The 24329-nt window shown below is 38.8% G+C and overlaps 1 protein-coding gene across 8 annotated transcripts in view; it reads left to right on the forward strand.

The window, feature by feature from the left end:
- Positions 1 to 24329, forward strand: part of IMMP2L (inner mitochondrial membrane peptidase subunit 2) — an 896337-nt gene that overhangs the window by 60507 nt on the left and 811501 nt on the right. For 7 of the 8 annotated variants that reach the window (XM_063100446.1, XM_063100444.1, XM_063100443.1 and 4 more), the window contains one exon: positions 22720 to 22823. In XM_063100446.1, coding sequence (XP_062956516.1) covers positions 22720 to 22823 — 104 coding nt within the window. Of the gene's footprint in view, positions 1 to 22719; positions 22828 to 24329 lie in introns of those variants that run through there. The other variant, XM_063100449.1, reaches the window with a different exon arrangement.

Below are 24329 nucleotides of genomic sequence, written 5' to 3' on the forward strand. Positions count from 1 at the left end.
TACCTTTGGCTCAGAAATCTCACCTGAGGTTTTTACTCATTAGGATGTTGTGAGTTTTTATGTAGTTATGTAACCTGTCATTAATAAAGAATTCAAATAGATTAGTTTGTATTTATAGCAAGAAACATATGTGATCCAGAAACAGTTGGCAAGTGATAACTTTATAAATGTCCCTTCATGGATTTTTCTTCACTTCCTATTTTGGAATAACTGTATACTTCTGTTTTATATAGCCAGGGTTTTATGTATTATCTAAACACCAACTTCATTACACTTTTTTTTAAGTGTTGGAATAATTTTTAGATTTACACAAAAGTTACAAGAGTAATACACAGAACTCCCATGGGTTCTCTACTCAGATACACCAGTTTGCAATATTTTGCCATATTTATTTTATTCTCTCCCTCTTTCCCTTTCTCTCCTTTCTTCTCTCTGTCTCAGCATTTATGTATGTATATATACACACATGTACATATGTGTGTGTGTGTATATATATACACACACACAAACATTCTTGTTGTTATTGAACCATTTGAACATAGGTTGCATACATCATGCTCCTTTAACACTTAATATTTCTGTACACTCTTCCTCCTGAGTCATGCATGTTCACCTATGTGTTTAACTTTTTTAGATTCCGCATAGAAGTGAGATCATGCATGTCTTTCTGTGCCTGGTTTATTTCACTTAGCAAAATGTCCTCCAGGTTGGTTCATCCATGTTGTCATAAACGACATGACTTCCCTCTCTTTTAAGGCCGAATAATATTCCACAGTATATATATAGATATGTACATGACATTTTCTTTATCTGTTCATCTGTCAGTGAACACTTAGGTTGATTCCATATCTTGGCTGTTGTGAATAGTGCTGCAATGAACATGGGAGTGCAGATATGTCTTCAACATACCAATTTCATTTCCTTTGGATATATACTCAGAGGTGGAGTGGTTAGATCATCTGATAGTTCTATTTTTTATTTTTTGAGGACTCTCCCTACTGTTTTGCGTAATGGCTGTGCTAATTTACATTCCCACCAGCAGTGTACAAGGATTCTCTTTTCTCCACACTCTTGTCAACACATGTTTTTAGCTTCATCTCTGGAGAGGATCCTTTGTCTTGTTGATAACAGCCATCTTAACAGGTGTGAGGTGTTTTCATTTGAGAACAGGTTCTCATTTGAGAAATGTCTATTGAGGTCCTTTGCCCATTTTTTAATTGAGTTATTTGTTTTCTTGCTGTGGAGTTGTTTGAGTGTCTTATATTTTACATATTATCCCCCTTATCAGATGTGTGGTTTGCAAATATTTTCTCTCATTCCATAGATTGTTTCTTTACTCTGTTGATTGTTTCCTTTGCTGTGCAGAAGCTTTTCAGTTTGATGAAGTCTCAAATGCCTATTTTTGCTTTTGTTGCCTATACTTTTGAGGTCCTATTCAAGGAATCATTGCTTAGACTAATGTCATGAAGGTTTTCCCTGTTTTCTTTTAGTAGTTTTACAGTTTCAGGTCTTTTTTTTTTTCTTTTTGGGGAGGTTGCTCAGTTTCAGGTCTTATATTTAAGTCTTTAATCTATTTTGAGTTGATTTTTGTGTATGGTGTGAGGTAAGGGTCCAATTTCATTTTTCTGCATGTGGATATTCAGTTTTCCCAGCACCATTTATTGAAGAGGCTGTACTTTTCCCATTCTTTTTTTCCCCATTTTTTTTTCCCATTCCTTTTTACCATTCATTTTTCCATTCTTGGCACTTTTGTTGAAAATTGATTGCTCATAAATGCATGTGTTTATTTCTGTATTCTCTATTCTCTTCTCTTGGTCTATAAAAGAAATCTGAAACCCAGCAGGGCAGACATTATGTTTTAAAGCTCCAAAATAATCTTCTTTGATCCCAAGTCCTGCATCCTAGGCACAATTGGGCATCTGGGTCCTCAAAACGTTGGGCGGCGCAACCCCCACAGCTCTGCTGGGTGCAGCCCATTAGGCTGCGCTGGTGCCTGTGGCTTTTCCAGGCTGGTGTTGCATGTTGCCAGTGGCCTTACAGTTCTGGAGTTCTGGCGGCAGCCCCGCTGCCTTGGCTCTACTAGACATTTCCTTAGTGGGGGCTCTCTGTGGGAGCTGTGACTCCACTTCTCTGCTTGGCATTACTCTAATAGATGTCCTCTGCAGTGTCTCTGCCCCTGTGGTAGGTCTCTGTCTGAGCTCTCAGGCTTTTCCATACATCCTCTGAAATCTGGGTGGAGGCTACCATGCCTCCACTGCTCTCATGTCCTGCCGGCCTGCAGACTTAACACAACGCAGATGCTACTGAGGTTTCAGGCTTCTACTCACCAGAGCTGCTGCACAAACCACACTTGGGGCCGCCTGAGGCAGGGCTGCTCCAGCCAGAGCAGCTGGGATGCAGGGAGCAGTTTCCCGAGGGCAGCTGTGCCCCAGGTCTGTCTTTTGGGGCAACTCAGCCCTTCTAGGTGTCAGGGTCTGTGATGGGTGGGGCACCCTTCCAGACTTCTCAAATGCCTTTGGGGCTTTTTTCCCATTGTCTTGGCTATTAGCATCTGGCTGCCTCACTGCCAGGCTAATGGCTTTAGTAACCAGTTTATCTGCTTCACCCTTGTATTTTTCTCTTGCTCTCTGCTTCTCTACTACATGGCCAGGCTGCAAATTTTCCAAATCTTTACACTCTGCTTCCTTTTTAAATTCTACCTTTATATCATGCCTTTGCTGCTATAACTCAGAGTAGGTTGTTAAAAGTAACCACTCAGCTTCCTTAATGCTTTGCTGCTTGGAAATTTCTTCCACCAGACATTCTGGTTCACAACTCTTAAGTCGCACCTTCCACAGAGTCCAAGGGCACGGACACAATGCAGCCAGGTTCCTTACTATGGTGCAGCAAGAGTGATCTTTTGTCTGATGCCCAATAAGTTCCTCATTTCTGTCTGAGACCTCATCATCCACATGGTCTTTACTGTCCACATTTCTATCAGCATTCTGGTCACAACCATTTAACCAATCTCTAAAATGTTCCCAACTTTCCCTCATCTTTTTGTCTTCTTCTAAGTCCCCCAAACTCCTCCAACCTTTGTCTAATACCCAGTTTCAAAGCCACTCCCACATTTTCAGGTATCTGTGTAGCAACACCCCACTCCTCAGTACCAATTTTTCTGTATTAGTCTGTTTTGTGTTGCTATAACAGAAATACCCGAGACTGGGCTGACCCCGTGGCTCACTCGGGAGAGTGCGGCGCTGGGAGCGCAGCGGCGCTCCAGCCGCCGGTTCAGATCCTATATAGGGATGGCTGGGGCGCTCACTGGCTGAGCGCGGTGCGGGCGACACCAAGCCAAGGGTTGCGATCCCCTTACCGGTCACATACACACACACAAAAAAAAACAAGAAAAAAAAAAAGAAATACCTGAGAGTAGGTAATTTATAAAGAACAGCGGTTTATTTGGCTTACAATTCTGGGACAGCTGCATCTGGCATGGGCCTCCAGCTGCTTCTACTCATGGTGGAAAGCGACAGGCATCTGGTGGGTACAAGCAGATCACATGGCGAGAGGAAGCAAGAGAGAGAGAGGAGGTGCCAGGGTCTTGTAAACAACCAGCTCTCGCAGGAATTAATAGAGCAAGAACTCACTCATTACTCCCCCGACCTAGGGAGAGCATTAATCCATTCATGAGGGATCTGCCCCCATGACTCAAACTGCCACATTGGAGATCAAATTTCCATGAGTTCTGGGAGAACAATACATCCAAACTCCATCACCAGATGATGAACATTTGGTTGTTTTGATGTTTTCATTGTTATGAGTAACACTGCTATAGATATTTGTGTATATTTCTTTATGTAGACATGTCTTCATTTCTCTTCAGAGTGGTACTTTCACCTGGGAGTGGTATTGCTAAGTGGTATGGTAAGTTTATATTTAACTTTTTAATAAATTGCTAAATGAACACTGTGGTGGGAGAAAGTGGGCTGCTGGCTAGCACTGCTTGTGCTCTCTGTCCACCTCTTTGCTGCCTGATAGGGGAAGTGAAGGGCCTACTTGCCCTACCTCATTGCTGCTGGGGGTGAAGGGGGGCACTGGAAGTCCAGCTCCTTGCTGGGCCCTGTTGGCACCATGGCGTTTTGTGCGTGCGTGCGTGTGTGCGTGTGTGTGTGTGTGTGTGTGTGTGTGTGTGTGTGTGTGTGTGTGTGTGTGTTAGTTTTTCCTTTGATATTTAATGGATTGGGGTGGTTATTGTTTTCTGTTCTGCTAGGCCATCCTTTTCCTGGTCTTTTGGCTGGAGAGAGTAAACTTTTCTTCAGGCTTTTTTTGGCAGGGAGTTCTGTCTGTTGGTGGTTTCAGGTTGTAGACATCTCCAGTGCATCATCTAGGGTATGTGCGAGACAAAAAGAAAACCCAGGGAGGTCACCATCGTGTCTTTTGTCAGTTCCTAAGGTCCCTAGCCTCTATTCTGTCTGCTTTCCACCTTGAGGAACTGCCTGTGTTTGTTGTATTATTTCTGGATATTTTAGTAAGAGGGAAGACTAGTGATTAGTGGAGGTACTCTATTTTAGCCCTATACTTTTTTTTTTTTTTTTGCCTTCCCTAATAGTTAGATGTGACTCAGTTCTGGCCAGTGGGAAAATGGTTGGAAGTGAGAAGCCATTTTGAGACCTGGTCCATAAAATCCTTCTTGTGATTGTCCATGACCTCTCTTCTGTCCACTGGCTGGATGTAGACGTTTTGTAATTCTTTTATGAGCTGGTAAGTCAGGTGTGGCCACTGGAGGAGATGGAGGAGAGGCTCAGAAAAACAAGGTTTATTATACTCACAGGTCTTAGAGACAGAAGGCAAGACACGGCATGCAGGGCCACATGGGAAAGAGACCAGGGTGGTCAGGAGGCAGAAGACAGAGGGGATGGTTTAGTCCAGGGCCTTTATTGGGATTTCTGCTGGAAAGGCAAGGCTGTGCATGTGAACAGTTGAGTACTGGCTAGTTTGAATAACTTTGGCCAGCTCTAAGCCATAGGGGTTGTTGCTTGGTACGTGGCCCTGGTATGTGGCTTGGTACATGGCCCGGTGCATGGTCCTGGGATGATTAAAGCAGAAGAATTTTCTCCTGGGGTGAATGGGCTGGGAAGAAGAGGTATGGCTGCACATTGGTTAGTATGCATATCAAAGGCATGCTTCCTGCTTAGCCTTTGCTATCTCTAAGAATTGGCTAGCCCTGGGAGGGGTAGTCTCTCTCCAGCAGAAAGGTTGTTTTAAGATGTCAAAACGTCATAATATACAGGAAATTAAAAACATATACACACAGTACAGCAGAGGATCTAGTTGAAGAGACTGAGGCTACAGGGAATGGTAGATGTACATGGTAGGAAGAACCTGGGTTTCTGAATGACTTGTGGAGTAAATCTATTCACTATTATGTAATGCCACAGATTTTGGGATTCTTTTTACAGGCAGTTAGCCTATTTTGACTATATAATCAAATCCATTACTATACATTTTCCTTTCTTTTTCTTATGTTCCCTTTAAGGCTAAACCCATGTTCTATATTCTTCACACAACTTCCCTTAATTCTATCATTCACTTATTTGAAATCCTACAGCATTGTATGTTTAACTCATGATTATAAATTATTTTGTATTGTCCTCTATTTATTTCACATAGTATTTAATACTAACCCTACTCTGTCAGCTTCCAAAAGAGAAGGACCATTCCTCTTACCTACCTTTTCAGAGGGATGCTGAATAAATGCATATTAAAGTTGTTCTTTGAAGCATTGAAGTGCCTGCCTAATTAAACCCTACAGAAATATGATAAAATTAAATTATCATCATTAAAATTTTTTTTCCTGGCTTTGAGGGTGTTTCTGCACTATTCACCTGAAAACTTTTTAGCTTCTTGATGAATCTGTCGTATTTTTTATGGCAGAGATAATTCAAACCTTTTTGCACAGGACTCATATTAAGTAATATAGTTTTTGCATTATGCACAGAAACACACAGCTGAAACAAAAGTTTTATGTAACAATACTTGAACTGTAATTACCATCATTATGTGCAATGCTCTCTGATTCTTTCTGGTTGCAACCCATTAAGTTGATTCTATGACTCACTATTGGTCGTGACCTGTAGTTTGAAAAATGCTGTTTTATTGCTGGAGGGAGGCTTGAAAGGATGAAGCAGCTCAAATTGAGTGATAACTAGGGGAGTGGAGCATGTTAGCTTTTGATTCTGGAATTTTAAACATGGGTTTGTCATAAGGGCTTTAAGCAATAAGTGCAGCATAAAGGATAAGGAGGCCCATAGTCTGTCCCTTGTCTGAGAAAGCCCTTTTGCTGATTACAGTGTGGTCCTTTGAACTTTTAAGTTATCTCCTGGGGGTACTTATTAATGAACATTCATGAGCCTAATTCCAGACCTATAAAATTAGAATTACTTTCCAAGAACCTCGGAATCTGCATTGTAACAAGCTCTGTCAATACTAAAGTTTGAGAACTGTTTCTTTAAAGAGAGCCCCAAGTCTCTGGTGAGGGCACATTGTTGGGTAGTTTGTTAGACATGGTAATTGCTGTTGCTTGAAAAATCCTGATTGCCTTTGTGAAGCTTTTGAATTCTTACTCTTGTACCTCTAAAAAATATATACTTTATTTCCTATCCTTTTGTCTGTTAAATTATTCATAATGAAATTATGCTAGTTTTAGCTTATTCTTTCTAATTTCTAACACCAACAATTATATCAATTTGTAACATATATCATTTAAAATTTTTCTTATTATTTGATGAACCTTTTTTTATTTCTTCTTCCTAATATTATCTTTCTACTTTATTTTTATTTTTAAAATGCCTATTCTATATTTTTATCTTAGTCACTTTTAAGAGTTATAACAGTCTGCACTCAGTTATGGCAGCAAAGGCATGATGTAAAGCCAGAATTTAAAAGGAAAGCAGAGCATAAAGATTTGGAAAATTTGCAGTCTGGCTATGAAATAGAAAAGCAGAGAGCATGTGCGGGAGAAAAATGCAATGATGCTAAGAAGATTAGTACAAAAGAAAGGGATTGTCAAGAGAAGGGGAAAAAGGCCCTGAAGGCATTGCAGAAGCCTCTGGGGCCAACCCTTCCATTATAGGCCTGGAGGCCTTGAGAGACAGAATGGTCTTGGGTAACAGGCCTGAGGCATCCTCAGCAGGCTTGGTGCTCAGGGCCACCTGGGGATGCTTCTCCCCACACTAGCACCCCAGCTGCTTCAGTTGCTCCAAACATGGCTAAATTGGCCCTACATGTGGCTAGACCCGCAGCTTTGGAAAACAAGCAGGAAGCATTAACACCTCCACATGGTGTTAAGTTTGCAGGCCCACAGAATGCCAGAGTTGTGGAAACTCGGGAGCCTCCACACTGATTTCAATGGATGAATGGAAAAGTGTGGGGGCCCGGGAAGAGATCTGTTGTGGGAGCAGAGTCAGCGTAGGCAGGCAGCCTTCACTAGAGCGATGCTTAGCGGAAACATGGGGCAGAGTTGCCCCAAAAGCACCATGCCTAGTGGAACCATGGGTGTGGAACAGCTACAGAGACCCCAGACTTGTGGAGCTACCAGAGTGGGATGCCAGCCTGCGAGAGCTAAAGCATCAGCTAAGACCAGGAAAGCCATAGAAGCAGAGCTGCTTGAGAACTTGGGAACCCAACCCCTGCACCTGTGTGCAGAGGATGTGGAACATGGAGTCAAGGTACATGATTTACCAGCTTTGAGATTTAATGCCTGCCCTGCTGGGTTTTGGACTTGTTTGGGACCCGTTACCCCTTTCTTTTGGCCTATTTCTCCCTTTTGGAATGGGAATATGTACCCTATGTTTTCCCACCATCGTATCATAGAAGTAGATAACTTATATTTATTTCACAGATGGGACTTTCAACTTTGTACTTTTGAGTTGGAACAAGTTAAGACTTTGCGGATGAAATGCATATATTTGCATGTGAAAAGACGTGAGTTTCGGGGGGCCGGGGGGGAATGTAGTGTACTGAATTATGTCCCTCCAGGAGTCATTGAAGCTTGAATTGTGTACCCTAAGTTTCATGTGTTAGAAACAGCCCCCACTGTGACTGTTAAGAGGGTGGGAAATCCTATTATGGTAATTGAAAAGTGGAGACTTGAAGAGGTGATTGGATTGTAGGACAGTGCAGGAGTGAATGGATTAAAAATGGTGGTCAAGGTCATGATTCTGAGGGCTTTAAAAGAAGAGGAGTGTTTGTCTTTCTCTTGCTGTCTCTGCTTCTACCATCTTGCAATGTGAAACCCCTGGGTTACTGTTGCCACTACCAAATGGACTTCGGACTTCCTAGCCTCAGAAACTGTAAGCAATAAATCTCATTTTCTTATAAGTCACCCAGTTCTGTGTGTTTTGCTATAAGCAACAGAAATGGAATGATACAATTGTTGACCTTGTAAGCACTCTGGGTCTTGTGAGATCCAATACACCTGGGTTGTGTAGAAACTCTGGTCTGAGCTTGAGTCTTTTTGGCAAATTGCACCTCCTGTAGTTATGTTCCTGACTAGTCTACACTGAGTGGGCCTCTGCTGATTGAAGGGCAGATCAGCTGTCCATGCTTTGCTCCAGTGAACCCATCTTCCCCACCCCGCTGCACTGCAAACACTTCCATGGAACGGGACGTGCACAGGTCACTTGAGATGACTCACTGGGCTTCGCTCCTGTGTGGGCCCATGGGAACCCTGTTAGTGGTCTTGCTGGCCTGGGGACCACCAAGGCCCTCTTTTCCCCTGCAGTCTCCAAGCAACTTCATACAAAGGGCACAGTAGCAGCTTTTGCCAGCTCTTGCTAATGTGCTCACCAGCTCCAGCCTTGAAATGGTCAGAGCTCGAAAAGGTTGGAATGGTCCCTTTCTCTCATCGTGGCTTCTCCTACCTTCATGAACTCTGTAGTTATCTTCTCCTCTTCCAGTGAGCTCTAGTGGCCCCAGCTTGGCAGTCATTGCTTTTTAATAGTTGTACATTGATTGATTGTGGGAGAGGGTGATACTGGGGACTGTCTGTTCTGCCATCTTGGTTGGAAGTCTGATTTTGGCCTTTCTTTTGGCTGATTCTTCCCTTTTTGAATGGGAATGTGTACCCTATGCTTGTTTCACCATTGTATCTTGGAAGTAGATAACTTGTTCTGATTTCAGAGATAGGACTTTGGACTTTTGAGTTGAAACAAGTTAAGACTTTGGGGATGGAATGAATGTACTTACTTGTGAGAAGGACATGAACTTTGGCGACAAGGATTGGAATGCTGTGGATTGGTTGAATTGTGTCCCCCAGAGTTTATATATTAGAAGGTGTCGAGCTCTTTTACCTGCTTGTAATCCTGCCGACTGGGCCAATTGTCAAGCTAGGGCTGGGTCTGGAGCTCACAGACCCCTCAAGCCCATTGTCCAGACTGGGTCACAAACCCTTCATATGCCAGGCTGGGTCCCCAGACCCCTCACATGCCAGGCTCAGTCACCGGACACCTCACACACAGGTCTATGAGCTTGGTAACTGGCAGACCGGTCCTTGGAGCCATAGGTTCGAGAGCATGGCCACACGGGGGGATGCCCGGGTCACTAAACGCCAGCCAGGCAGCAGTGTTGCACAGGCGCACTAACTCCACCCACACACACACAATTTATTTACAAAGAATGTGCTACACCACCCCCAACCAGACCTAAGGCGAGGGGGTCTGATTAAACTATTCTATTTTCCCAACAGAAGGTTAATTCCCACTGTAATTGTTGAGGGCAGGAAACCTATTATGGTAATTGAAGGGTGGGACCTTGCAGAGTTGATTAGACTATAGGACGGAGGCCATGGTGAATGAATTAATAATGGTTGTCAGGGGTGTGGTTTGGAAGACTTTAAAAGGAGAGCACATAGTCTCTGTGCTCTCTCCTCCATTATCTGCCAGGTGAGACCCCTGGGTCACTGTCGACACTATCAAGGCCTTTACCAAATGTCTTCCCTGGACTTTTTCAGAGCATGGACTCCCAGCCTCTGAAACTATAAGCAGTAAATTTGCTTTTCTTTATAAAATACCCTGTTCCACACATTCCTTTATAAGCAACAGAAAGAGACTAATACAGTATGTGAAGAAAGACAGGAGATTAAAACAGAAATTTGAGGAAATGCAGTTTACCTAGTACTTTCCGGGTTGGAAGATAAAACTTTTTAATACCCAGCCTCTAGCAAAAGATTTTCTGGGTAAGGAATGGCCTAGGGTAAAGATCAAATCAGGACCGGGAGACCCTTTGTTAAGACCTCAGAAAGATGTAAGGTGGTACTTAGTAGATCTTTTTAGTTAGACAAAAGAGATTTTAAGACTCTTAAGGGCTTTGTGGAACAGCAGCCTGACATTTCCAAAGTGGAGAAAGGTCTAGGTGGAAAAGAGTTATGGATATAGTTTTGGGAAATGGAATGAGCCTCTATTAGATTAATAGGAAGTCTACAAAATGTTAAGGGAGTTGAATTAGTTCATACTAAAAGAGATGGTTAGGTTAAAAAGAGTCCTTTGGATCCCCAACTTACTATGAATGGGAGCATTTCTTTTTAAAAAGGAGCAGATCTAGGAGCCAAAGGTCCACAGGGCAGAGCTAAGAGCCAGGAAGAACAACGGATTAGGAGACCATTACACGGAACAGAAAAGGGCCCATAGAAAAGAACATTCCTGGGGGGGAGGGAGGAGGGAGGGAGGTTTTGGTGATGGGGAGCAATAATCAGCCACAATGTATATCGACAAAATAAAATTAAAAAAAAAAAAAAAAAAGAACATTCCTGTCCCTGGAGTAGGAGGCCCTGACAACATATGCTGCTGGATTTTAGACATTTTATGGACAAGTGACTTCTTTGTTTCTCTCATTGCCTTTTTGAATCTGTGTGGTTATCTTGTTCTCTTTCCTTCAATTGTATGTTTCGTGTTTGTAATTCGTAAGTGTGTGATTCGAGATGAAGGGCACTCAAACTGCTCCCCAGAGTCCTCATACATATTTGGACCAGGTGCGTATCAGGAGTTCATGGGCTTGGAGCCTGTTGGAAAAGTCTGAGACTTTGAAGTTCTTGGGAAGAGTTGCGTGTGGTAGGGATATGATTCATTGGGTCCAGAGGGCAGAGCTTTTGCAGATTGTTATGTTAATGTCCCACCCCTCGCCCCCATGACTTATGCCTCTGGGTATCTGAGCTCTGTGTAGTCCCTTCCTACACTGATTCATGGCTTGGCCCTATGACCCCCTTTGGCCTTGGCCGGTGGAGTATCAACAAATATGCGGGGCCGAGCCCGTGGCGCACTGGGGAGGGTGCGGCGCTGGGAGCGCGGCAATGCTCCTGCCGCGGGTTCGGATCCTATATAGGAATGGCCGGTGCACTCACTGGCTGGGTGCCGGTCACGAAAAAGACAAAAAAAAAAAAAAAAAAACACAAAACAAATATGCAAACAGAGCCTTGTTAGATGCTTATACAGTGGAGCTTATCCTCTTGGAACAGTGCTGCCTCCATGAATGCAGCTGCCTGAGTGATCCCAGCCAGACTACCTAACTGCCTGGCTAAACATAGCCTAACTTGCAGAAACATTAGCCAAGAGATGATTTTTGTTTTAAGTCTTGGAGTGGTTTGTTTTGTAGCAGTTGATAAGTAATACAAGGACTATATGCTTTTGTCCCTTTGACCTGCTGTAATGCTTTGCATTTCCTTTTTTAGGCTGTTTGCTTCCTACACATTTGAATCCCTCAGTTCTAATAGCTTTGATCTATAAATTCATAATTTATGGTGCCCATGGATTAAAATTTCTATTGATACACATTTGTACTGTACTGTTTGAATGGTGGCTTTTTTTTTTCTCCCATATTATGCAGCGTCAGGTTCAACTATGAGGAGCTAAAGGATCTAAAATCCATGGTCTTATCTTCACAGATTTGTTCACAGATGTTGTATAAACGATATGAATAGATTGCTACCCCGTTGTACCTGTTGGAGAATTTGGCCTCTTTGGAGATATGCTTCTGGGGAAATCATCCAAGCAGCCTCCTAAAAACCTAGTTTGTTGAACTGCTTCCTTTCCGTTGCTATATACCTCTCTATGAACTTTTATTTTTTAGATTAGCAGGACACATGAGAGAGAAATGTGCTTTCTTCTGGGTGATAAGGACCTACCAGTGAATAAGAAAGCCTTATTCAGTTTTATGAGGAGGTTAAACATTTATCAGTATATAGATGTATCTTGGTGGGGGCCTTTCCATGTAGGTGGCTTATCTTACTTGCAGCAGTCTGTCTTCTTGTTAATATGTAGAAATATTTATTTATACAGGGTACCTCAAAAAGTTCATGAAAAAATGGAATTAAAAGATAAAAACAAAAAATATAAACTCTGTTTCTCAACATAACTCCAGCAAGTTTAAGACACTTTTGTGAGCGATGATACCTGCCATTTAGTCCGTTTGTAAGGAATCGAGGGCCCTAGGAATTTAATTATGTCAATGCAGTCTTTTTTATATTATTAACTGAAGAAAAATGGGTGCCCTTCAAATTTTTTTTTTTTTTAAGATGATGAGGAAACAAAAAGAAGTCAAGAGGAGCCAAATCAGAACTGTAAAGTGAATGCCTAATGATTTCCCATCGAAACTCTCACAAAAATTGCCCTTGTTTGAGGAGAGGAATGAGCAGGAGCATTGTTGTTATGGAGAAGGAGTCTGGTGAAACATTCCTGGGTGTTTTTCGGCTAAAGCTTTGGCTGACTTTCTCAACTCTCACAATAAGCAGTTATTATTGTTCTTTGGTACTCTAGAAAGTCAACAAGGAAATGAGCATCCCATAAAACTGTTTTTATGACATTTGCTCTTGACCGTTCGACTTCTACCTCTTGGTAGCCATTGCTTTGATATTGCTTTGATTTTGCTTTGTCTTCAGGATCGTACTGTTAAAGCCATGTTTTATTTTGTGTTACAACTTTTCAAAGAAATGCTTCAGGATCTTGATCCCACTTGTTGAAAGTTTCCATTGAAAGCTCTGCTCTTGTCTGCAGCTGAACTGGGTGCAATTGTTTTGCTACCCATCGAGCAGAAAGTCTGCTCAGCTGTAATTTTTCAGTCAGAATTATGTAAGCTGAACCAATTGAGAGGTCTATGGTGTTGGCTATTTTTTCTGCTGTTAATTGTTGGTCCTCTTCAATGAGGCCACAAAAAAGATTTTTTTACTTGTAAATTTATGGGGATAGTCTTCTGCTATGGGCTTCATCCTCAGACATTGTCTTGCCCCTTCTTAATATGAATTATCCATTTGTAAAGTGCTGATTTCGATGGGGCATTGTTCCCATAAAATTAAAGTGTCAATGATGCCACCTTTCTTCCATCCAAGATTTACCATTAACTTGATGTTTGCTCTTGCTTTAATTTTAGCAGAATTCATGTTGCTCTGATAGGTGCTCTTTTCAAACTAATGTCTTACCTTCATAGTGTCTCAGACTAGAACCTGTTCAGACGTGTTACAGAACAAGTTAGTGTGACTTTATTTTTGTGCGAAACTTTTGAAATTCACACGCAGTTTTTTCATAATACGCATTTTTCCATGAACTTTTTGAAGACCCCTCATATAAATTTTATATTTTATTAATTATACATGACCTATTTCTTGTCATGATTAATTAGAACTATTAATTAGGATAGCTATCTTAAAATCTGTTTTATTAAGAAACATCATACATCTATTTAATGGTAGTGTGTTACAGTTACTGCATTATTGCATTGAACCAGAAAGTTTGTGTATTTTAACCTTTCAATTCAGTTGCAGTGATTTGAATTTAGGGATTGCTTAAACACTAAAGAACTTGGTAGAGATGAAAACAAACTTAATATTTGTAATAAAAGGATATAAAACTCAGATGCTTTTCCTCTTTACAAATAACTCATTGCTTTGTTCTTATGTAAACGCATTGCATATTAATTAAGGAAAACTTAGAAAACGTAGAAAATGCACAAAATAATAATCTGTACCACCTTCCAGAGTTAGTTATTTTTAAGGTGTTGTTATATAATAATAATAATAATAATAATAATAACATGTATTCAATGATCACTATATTCCGGTCATTATAGTGTAGTTTTCACTTTACATATACTATTTAATATCTCTTACAACTGTTTAATGAAGGTACTATTATTTACCCATTTTACAGATGAAGAAACAAGATCAGAGACAGTAAGTAACTTGTTGAAGATTACACAGATTTAAGCCCATCCTTCTGACATCAATGTTTGCATTTGTAAACCAATATGAATTTTTTGGTTCCGTTTTTTGCATTTTCTTCCTTCCTCCCCCTTTTCCAGTGTGGGTGGTGTTCTTTATAGGCCTGAAAAGATTGAAAGCGTTGCTCCCAAAGAAGTAAGGTTAAAACCAGGTTTTGTTGGGGAGACAATAGGCAGTGACTCATAGGTTGTGAATTTTTTTAAATTAAAAAATGAACAAGAGAATAAAAACCAGAATAGTATCATTTATTTGATTGATGGCTTTGGTTGAATCTTATAAGGCAAGAAATCTGTCATGACTCTCTTTAATTTTGTAGGGGAGTTTTATTTTCCTAAACCAAAACGTAAATTTTCCAAAAACCGTCATAGAATTTGAAGTTAGACACAAGGACTTAGGATACCTTGACAATAATATTTGTTTGTAGGAGAAATAAAAATACTTCAGCATAGTCTTTGATCAGGGAAAGCATTAGAGCCCCACTTTTCTGTTGTACTTGTTTCAAAAGCAGGTTCGATATTGGCTACTTCTAGATTTAACATAATTTATTATCATCTGTTGAAATCTGCTGACTTATGTTGTCTTTCTTAGAGTGAAATACATGGTACTTAGATCAGAGAAAACCATACAATAAGCTCTTTTTAATGTAACTTGGAAACAAAAGGAAAATCACAATCTTATCAACCAGAGGTAAAAACTGTTAGATTTTTAATGTATGTCTTTTTTTATTATGTGTATATATGTGTATGTCTTTAAAATGAACATTTAAAACATAATGGATGTAGCATTTTTATTGATATTTATAACTAAATATTTATGCACGTTAAAAGTTTTTTGGATTAGTTCCTACAGGTAGAATAATTAAGGTCTGAAATAAAAGCATTCTAACTTCACTTGCTTAAAAGAAGTGAAGAAACAATCTACCAAGAATTTAGAAATGAGGGGCTGGCCAGTTAGCTCACTTGGGAAAATGTGGTGCTGATAACACTAAGGTCAAGGGTTCAGAACCCTGTACCAGCCAGCTGCCAAAAAAAAAAAAAAAAAAAAAAAAAGAGGAATGTGCAGGGCTATATGCAAAGTCTTAATTTTTTGAATCTTGTGGAAAGAATACTGTACTTGATATCGTTTCCCTTTATTTTGTTATTGCTGCCATCATTATTATCATAATTTGTACTGCTACTCTACATCATGTACTGTATGAAGAATGTTTGGTGGATCATCTTGATTCTCACAGCAACCCTATGAGGTAGGTGGTACTTCAATCCCTGCTTTATAGATGAGAAAATGAGGCTTAGAAAGGTTAAATAATTTGCTTGAGGTAATATGCTAGTAAGGAAATGGATTCAAGCAAGATTTGAACACATCTTTCTGTCTTTAGAGCAAGGCTGATTCAAAGGACTTCTCAAGTTTGAGTTTTTAAAAAAATTTTTTTTAGTTTTAGATAATTGAGAAAACAGAAATTGAGCAGAAAGTAAAGAGTTCCCATACTCTCCTCTATACCATATACAGTTTCTCCTGTTATTGACATGTTACATTAGTATGGTACACTTGTTACAATTTTGAATCATTGCTATATTAACTTAACTTTACATTAGGGGTTCCCTCTTTGTATTGTACAGTTCTGTGGATTTTGCCAAATGCATAATGTCGTATGTCCACCATTACAGTATCATGCAGAATAGTTTCATGGCCCTAAAACTCCTCTGTGCTCCAGCTATTCATCCCTCTCTCTTCTTCTCTATCCCTCATACTCTAAACCTTGCCAACCACCATTGTTTTTTTTTTTTCCCATTACCTCAAACATTTATCATTTCTTTGTGTTGGAAACATTCAAAATCATCTCTTCTAGGTAATTAAAACTATACAATAAATTGTTAATTATAGTCACCCTATAGCGCTGTAGAACACTAGATATTCCTCCTATCTAGCTGTACTTTTGTATCTGTTAACCAACCTCTCACTGTGCCCCTCATCCCTACCCTTTTTGGCCTCTGGTACCACCATTCAACTCTCTACTTCTAAGTGATCACCTTTCTTGGCTTCCACATATGAGTGATAACATGCGGTATTTCTCTTTCTGTTTCTGGCTTACTTCACTCAACATAATGACCTCCAAGCTCATCCATGTTACAGAGAATGACAGGATTTCCTCCTTTTTTTATGGCTGAATATATTCCATTGTGTATATATGCTACACTTTCTTTATCCATGCGTCTGTTCATGGACACTTGGTTGATCAAGTTTGATTTTTACCCTTAGTGGTCTGTGGTAGAGGCGTAGGAGTAGACTGAGAGTGAGCTGTTGGACTTGTTTTTTTCTTTGTTAGTAATCACAGTGATTATCAGTGTTTTCCCCCTTACTACTGAAAATTTCCTTGGCTACTATAACAGTAACATCCAATACAGTCACACACTTTGAGATATGGGTGGAAACTTTTATTTTTTTTATTTTTATTTTTTATTTTTTTGTCTTTTTCGTGACCGGCACTCAGCCAGTGAGTGCACCAGCCATTCCTATATAGGATCCGAACCCGTGGCGGGAGCGTCCCTGCGCTCCCAGCGCTGCACTCTCCCAAGTGTGCCACGGGGTCGGCCCGGAAACTTTTAGATTAAATATTCTGAGTTTTTTTAGTTCAAAAATTTTATTATTTTAAGTTGGTTATAATTTTGATGTAGTCTCTGGGAATCTAGGATTTAAAATATTAACCACATAACAAGAAAATATAGACTCCCTGGTAAAATCAGATTGTCAAAGTTTATGACTTTTAATTTAGATTTGATGTGTATAACTTTTTTGATTTGAAAAGATTGCTTGCTCTGTCTGAAGCATATATTACCATTCCCACAAGGAAAAGCAAGATGTAAAGTTTCTAAGTAATAACATGCTTTACTAATTTTTCTAAAATTGCACTATCCAAAGTAGGTTTTCCTAATTTCACTTTGAAGTTAGTGCTTTATTTTTCTTCTCAAAAGTAGTTTTATAAAACTCAGAAAGTGTCTTTTTTTTCTTTTAAATAATGTCATTTTTTATTGAAGTACAGGAACTACAGTTTTTGCAGTACTATAGGAACAGCTTCCCAATTTAAGAAGGTTTTTCTTTTTGATGTGTTATTCATGTTCATAAGTGTTATTCATATTCATAAATGAACAATAAAGATATTGTATTCTATTGTGGTTATTGTTTTATAATGGATAAAATTAAAGCACTGTTCCACTTTATTTGTTTTTTTTTTTTTTTTAGTTTTAATTAAAGTTGTCTTTTTTAATGTCCTATGAAAAACAAATCCCATTTTGGATTCAGAGCTAACATTTTTAAGTTACACAGAGCAGAAACGTTGCTAAAGGATCTTGTCTTAAACGACAGCACAGGTGATCACAAAATATTAATACTATTAATAGGAAAACCAGCAATTTACTATATTGGGAAGGGAAAATATATGATTTCTATTCATATGTTTTTTTTTTGTTTTTTTTTTGTCTTTTTGTGACCGGTAAGGGGATCGCAACCCTTGGCTTGGTGCGCCCGCACCACGCTCAGCCAGTGAGCGCACCGGCCATTCCTATATAGGATCCGAACCCGCCCCGGGAGCGCCGCTGAGCCCCCAAGCGCCGCACTCTCCCGAGTGTGCCACGGGCCGGCCCTCTATTCATATGTTTAAATTGCCTAACTTGAGACAAAAAAATTCTTACTATACTTACTCATGTAGAATGTTTTCATTGAAAGAGATGTTATTCATTGTTTAGATAATATACATCACTAGGAACAATCTTATTTAAGTATGCTTTTAAAAACCTTTATTAATCTTTTAAACTTTCAAGTATAGAAATATTGTTTTCTGGCCAGTATTCTGTGATTAGGCATACAAAAATGAATAAGATGTGGTTCCTGCAATTGAGAAACTTATTCCTGAATGAAAGACTCATATCTCTGGGTAGACATCTACTAAGTATTATCATATCATTGAAATTTACCTACATTGCTATGGGAGCACAGATGGGAGAATAATTAATTTAACATTGTAGAGGAGAGAAGAGGTAAAAGAAAACCCTATTGCTTCCTTTATAAAATCAAACAAGTTCATCCAGGTGTTGACTAATGATTCTAATACTTCACTGTTTGAAATTAGATATGCTTCCTTCTGGGACTTTTTTCCCCCTGAATAAATCTTTTGTTTACAATGCCTTATCGTTTGGTTCTAATAATTACCATTATAAAAGTTGGGTAGATGAGTGATTCTATAAGGGAAAGATGAATCCAAGTGTCAGGATGTGGGTCTGTGGGGATTTTTTTTTTTTTATCCCCAGCCTTGGAGCACCAGGATGTAATTTCCTGATCTCCCCAAGGGAACTGCAGGGTGTTTTGTTTGTTTGTTTTAAAGGCTTCACAGAGCAGTTAACATCTGAACTGGGATTTGAAAGATGAGTAGAATTTTTGAAGTGAGGAAAAGGTATTGTGGGCAGAGGGAAAGTCTGATAAACGGAAGACCCAGAGTTAGAAACTAAAGCTGACTCAAGAGTCTTCTGGTATGGGGGATAGAGTGAATGGTACTACTGTTAACTAAGGAGGGGAATATAGAGGTATGTTTGGGGTCTGGTGTGGTTGGAGTAGGATTTCTGTTTTGGGCATATTAATTTGGGGATTTTTTTGATCTTTCCACTAAAATGTTTTAATTACCTGCAAAATGCTCAGGCCTCAAGAATTCAGACAGGAAACAATCTGTTCTTAGACTGGGGAGTGGGGGAAAGAAGACAGGGAGATATTGGCCAATGGGTACAAAATTACAATTAGATAGGAGGAATAAATTGTGATGTTCTGTTGCACAGCAAAGTGACTATGGTTAACAGTTAAGTGTGTACATTACATCATAGCTAGAGGGGAGGCTTTTGAATGTTTTCCACAGAGAAATGATAAATGCATGAGGTGATGGTTACATTAACTACCCTGACCTGATCGTTATACAACATATATATGCATCAAAACTTCAGATTGTACCTCATAAATATGTGCAATTACAATGTATCAATTCAAATTAAAAAAAAAATCTGTTCTCAAAACTCTTGTAGACTGTTGGAAAGAGAGGCAAGGAAAAATTACAATGCACATTTGAATATGCTGTGATAAAAATAATCACAGGGTGTGATGGGGACCTTGGGATTTTTGATCACCTAATTGAGACTGAGGATGGGAATGGGGAAGATGAGGAGTGTTAGGAAAGAATACCTGTAAGATCGCCTCATGGGATTCAAGTTTTATTTTGAAGTCTGAGTTAACTAGATGGCAGGGGTATGGAGAGACGGGGAAACATTTCAGGCAAAAATATTTATGTGACACTTTGTTTTATGTTTTCTCATACACTTGTGGTTGAGTTTAACTGGTAGGAACTCTTTAAGTGAGGATTGAGAGGGCCCTGCAGATCATGTGTGTCTTGATTTTTATCTTGATGACAGTCTTTAGAGTAAAGGTGATAGGAAGCTAATAAGGATTTGAAATAGGGGAATGACTTGATTATATGAGATGCGTTGCAACAAGTAGGAAATATGTGCTTGAAGCTCAGAAAAGCAGTTGGAAAGAAAGAAAAACTAAAAAAAGAAAAAAGAAAAGCAGTTGGCTTTGGAGTATAAATATAACTAGGGAGTTACAGTAATGGATAAAAAGTGCTTCCTGCTTGGTTGCAAAGACAGGTAAATAAAAATTACATTACAGTGTGCTAAGTGTGGTGGTGTGAAGTGCTATGGATTAAATATATAAGGAAAGGAAGTGACTTTCAATTATGCACTTAAGAGTCATGAATATATGGATGATATTTGAAACTGAGAATATCAGTGACATTTTCTAGAGGAAGATTTTAAAGACAGATGAAAGAACTACAAGTAGTATTCTGGGAAAAAGCAACTTTATGGGACAGTGGTTGAAGAATCATCATTTAAAGCCATGATTTTAACACTGTGGATTGCAAATAGTAGGTTGCAAAATCAATATAGTTGATTATAGACAGAATTTTAAAAATACAGATTAGGAGAGAATAGAATATATCAGGGTGTATGTAGTAAAGTTAATTATTGTTCTGTGAAATTTCATTCAAATGTGTGTATATGTGTGTTGGTTGCAGTGTAAAGTGCATTTCTTCGTATAGGTTATTGTCACAAACTTTTGAAAAACACCAATATAAGGCACTAAGGAAGAACAGTCAGAAATAATTAAATTACTTTGTTCTTCAGTATTCTGAGAGCAAGGAAAAAAATGAGCACAGTGAAAGTACAAAGGGAAGGAGCTTTTCTATTTGTGGTCTAGAGCCCAGATGGTCTCCCCTTATGCCACCTTTATTGCATCAGTTACACAGGAAGAAGAATACAAAGAAATAAAGGAAGAAGACCTGCAAGATGGTCAAAGATGGAGAGCAAGAGGGTGATAGAGAACATGAATGAGAAATGCAAATGACAGAAAATGAATCTTTGTGGATACTTTTCCTTTAATCTAACCCTGCTGTTGTGATGACAAAAGTTGTATTCCCTAGCACCATGATTCAATAAACCCCCCTGGACTTATCCCACGATATCAACTCTCTTCCACATTAGGGATAGAGCCTGAGGAAGAACCTGGCAAAGGAGTACAAATGTGCCCATAATTAAAATTGTGATGTAGTAAGATCAATACTAGAGGTTATTGAGAGTTTAACTAGAGGCAAAGAACTGTTATCAGCACCGCACTCTCCCGAGTGAGCCACGGGCCGGCCCGGCAAAGAACTGTTATGAGCACGTAAATGAATGATCTCACCAAATAAGTTAGTATTTGTAAAGCCCTTAAACAGTGTCTTGCACATTTTAAGCACTTAGTATGTTTGGCTATTATTAGAACACTGTGAACAGTAAGCACTCAGTAGGTATTGGCTATTATTATTTAATTAGGTAATTGTTACCGAGTATCACTATTTTATTAGTAAAGAAAGGCATAATAAAGTTAAGTAACTTGCTTGAGATTATATAACTATCATTTCTTTCTGAGTTGAGGTGAGAGACTATTTAGTGTAGATCTATATAGTGAGTTGTATGATTGGTGCTTGAAATATGATGGTAGAGAGAAGAAAAAAGATGTGTCATAGGTGAAAGACATTTTGTATAAAAACTATAAGATTTTAAGATAGTTTACCAGCAAAATGGTAAATAGGATGAGAGAAAATAAGGAAGAAAATTTTTTAGCTGGTAGAAAATGATGACAAATTCCATTAATCATGTTGACTTTCATGTCAGATAGTCAAGTGAAATTACTAGCAGGGAATTCAAAACTAAGAGATTTAGGCATTATCACATAAAGGAATTGGCAGAAGCTCTGGGAGTGTTTGAGATCACCAAGGATACCCAATATTTTTTGGCCACAAAAACCTGGGGAGTCAAAAATAAGTTCATGGTAATAGCTTCTGTGCAAAATTTAGACATCTTCGCCGACACCTAATTTGTAGAAAATCTACAAATACTTGCAGGCATCTTCAAAAAAAGAGCATGTCACTACTGCTGTAGGGACTGGCTGTTGACTGGCATTCACTATATTCCTTACTCCTACCCTGGTTGCTGTGGTTATGTGGTTTGTGCTACCATCAGCAAGAAGAGACCTCAGTGAAGGTGGCCTCAATTGTACTTTCGGACATGTCTCATCACCACAGTAATTGCTGCTTCCCAGGTGATATTCACAGAGAAAAAGCTCTCAATTTTTCTTATTCTTTTGTCTCACTATTCTCACCTCAGGTCTGAGTCATTATCCATTGGCTTTTTCTGTACCCCTGTCCAAATGACAGGTATGTTGGCTTCATAGCTCCTCAGTCAAATTTGTGTGCCTTCATGGTTCCTGACTGTCAGATGAATTCTTACACAAGATGTTTCTCAGTTCTTGTTCCATCAGTCCTCTGGCACAGATAGACTTGCTTGAATCCTAGAATGAAGGCCACTTATTAGGCTCAAACTCGGGCCAGGACTCTTGGTACGTGCTCTCTCGAGGAAAGAGAGGTCAAGGTAGGAAATATCCATGTTTTTCATGATTGTTCCATTACCTGTTTCTTCTCAGTTCTTTGTATGGGTCTTTTTCTGGTTGATTTGAGATTATTTCCTGTTTTTCCCAGAGAGAGTAATGATGTATACCACTGTGGAATTAAATCCTATCTCACTATTCTGTTGGGAGTTTTGACTCACTTCTTCCTCGTGCTTTTTAATGCTTCTTAAAGCTTTTCATACCTCTTTACTGGAATATCTAGCATATTTTCCTTTCAAATAAATATTGGTAATTTATTTTTTCCTGGTTCATCTGTGAAGGATTCTGATGTGCCTTTTTGAAAACTTATCATTTGCAGTTACTTTAGAACAGCAATTTATTGAAAGGTACTATATTAAAAATGTTTTATTGTATTCCACTTGAGCTATGAAGTGCAGGGAACCATGAACACTGAAAAGTACAAATGATAGCTATGTCTCTTTATCTTTATTTTCTAGCCTTCTTTGAATCCTGGAGGGAGCCAGTCACCTGATGTGGTACTTTTGAACCACTGGAAAGTGAGGAATTTCGAAGTACAACGTGGTGACATTGTTTCATTGGTGTAAGTAATTCAGAGCATACTATTTTTGTATATACAATTATTTATACTTATGCTGATTTAGCTGGTAATCCACTGTTAATACCATATTGCCAATTAATAAATTAATGAGTATATTTTAAATATAGTGTGTTTTTAAAAATCAGTTGCGAAATGTAACAATGCTATAAATAAACGATTTTTATATTTAAAATATATCAGTTGACCGATATACTTGGATTTGGTAGAATGTGTTTAACGAAACGTTGATTAGAAATTATTACACTGATGATCCAAAATACATATTGCTTTGGAATATTTTGAAAGCGACTTTTATGTTACCCCAATGTTTTCTTAGATTGTGTAGCTAAAAAGTATTTCTAGAAGGTGATAATTATGACATGAAATTCAGTAATATTTATATGCATCAGGAGTTTAACTGAAAAAGGCAGTTTGTAAGAATAGTGCTGGAGGCTTTTGTTTGAGACCAAAAGGTGGCACTGTTTCTCTGTTAAACTATTACGACTGGTCAGAGACAAAAATTTCATTTCAGTTTTTATGTAGAAAGGATTGTCCGAGTGTGCATATATGACACAGTGATATAATACAGTCCTAGCACATGCTTGAATGGCTTAGATTTGAAATTTTTGTTTTTTTAAAAGCAAATTCATAATGAGAAGAGTGAAACAGAACTTGTCTAAGTTCTTTTGGTTTCAGCTACTTGTAAAAATGTTTCAGTATGACTTCCTGTTATGCCAGTTAGTGCACCGGGGTAGCAGCTATGTGGCAGAATTACTGCTATTTGTTTTAGTGAGAGTAAAAACCTACTGTTGAGTGAAGACTTTTCCAATTTATATTTCTCATTCTTGAATTTGAATGATTTTTGCCTTGTTGGATTATAATTTATAATTGTTTGGTAAAACCAAAACATTATCTACTTGTTCATACTTATCTATGGCCAGTGCTTTATGGAAGTAGATGTGTCTCCTTCAAGATTGTTCTACCAGTATTCATTTGAAATATTAACTGCATCTGGTTAGTAATTAATGAAATAAATAAATTGCACTGGAGTTTTTAATGGCAGAATCCAAGGATGGGGTTTAAATACTTCTGAGGTTCTGAGTGCTTTCTTTGATGTTAACCTACTCCTCAGAGTGTACCTTTGTTTTGTCATTCAGAGTACTATTTTTATAACCTCCTTAACATCCTTTTCCATGCTGGGTTAGCCTGTCATATGCTCATTATTCTTCTGCCTTTAGTTTGACAAGGTTACATCCTCACTTAGTCTGTGATGGAGAGGATACCCACCCAAGTGAAAGAGGTCACACTATAAGGAGACAACTGTGTGGTGTGTGTGTGTGTATATGTGTGTGTGTATGTGTGTGTGCGCGTGTGTATATACATATATATATATATATTTTTTTGTTTTCCTCATGAAGAACATGTTGACTATCTCTAAGTAAATGGATTTGATAGGTAATTGAAAAATTAAAAAAGGCTCCTTGAAATTCAGGGTTGTGTGGGTCTATA

The sequence above is a fragment of the Cynocephalus volans genome, chromosome 6, assembly GCF_027409185.1.
Source record: "Cynocephalus volans isolate mCynVol1 chromosome 6, mCynVol1.pri, whole genome shotgun sequence".
In the NCBI taxonomy this organism is placed as follows: domain Eukaryota; kingdom Metazoa; phylum Chordata; class Mammalia; order Dermoptera; family Cynocephalidae; genus Cynocephalus; species Cynocephalus volans.